The following is a 582-nucleotide window of genomic DNA, read 5'->3' as shown; positions in this document are numbered from 1 at the left end:
CTGCCAAATCAAAAAAAATCCCCACGCACACAGTATCCCTGAGATAGGCGCGGTGAGCTCCGGCGAGCGGCCCTGAACTAGCTCGTAGTCGCAGCCGCCATGCCGCGCTTGTTCGCAGCACCAGGCTCGGCCCAGCGTCATTCCTCGCCTTGCAAACGCATTACCGCCGCCGGTCATGGCAACACCGTAGACTCCAGGCGTGGCAGCAGCGCTTCACTGCAATGGGCTCCCCCCAAGAGGCGCCCGCGACGCTGCACCAAGCCACCCGCAAGCACATCGATGCAGCACCAGCACCGGGACCCCATTGCAGCTCCACCGACTGTGCCAAGCAGCTCCATTGCAGCTCCGTCGCCTGTGTCAAGAAGCTCCATTGCAGCTCCGTCGCCTGCGCCGAGCAGCTCCATTGCAGCTCCACCGCCTGCGTCGAGCGCTCCAATGCAGCTCCGCCGCGTGCGCCGAGCAGCTCCACCGCCTGCGTCGAGCGCTCCAATGCAGCTCCGCCGCGTGCGCCGAGCAGCTCCATTGCAGCTCTGCCGTCGGCGTCGAGCGCTCCATTGCAGCTTCGTCGCCTGCGCCGAGCAG

General features: G+C 66.0%; 1 protein-coding gene across 1 annotated transcript in view; it reads right to left on the bottom strand.

The window, feature by feature from the left end:
• Positions 1-357: 357 nt before the first annotated feature.
• The window catches only part of LOC123129637 (uncharacterized), a 1,081-nt gene continuing 856 nt past the window's right edge, over positions 358-582 (bottom strand). The window contains exons 2-3 of the mRNA XM_044549722.1: positions 519-577; positions 358-463 (exon numbers count right to left, since the gene is read on the bottom strand). Coding sequence (XP_044405657.1) covers positions 358-463; positions 519-577 — 165 coding nt within the window. The remainder of the gene's footprint in view (positions 464-518; positions 578-582) is intronic.

Source organism: Triticum aestivum, chromosome 6A (genome assembly GCF_018294505.1).
Source record: "Triticum aestivum cultivar Chinese Spring chromosome 6A, IWGSC CS RefSeq v2.1, whole genome shotgun sequence".
Lineage (NCBI taxonomy): Eukaryota > Viridiplantae > Streptophyta > Magnoliopsida > Poales > Poaceae > Triticum > Triticum aestivum.
Note: the sequence above shows the minus strand (reverse complement) of the source record. Positions and strands in the feature narration are given on the sequence as shown.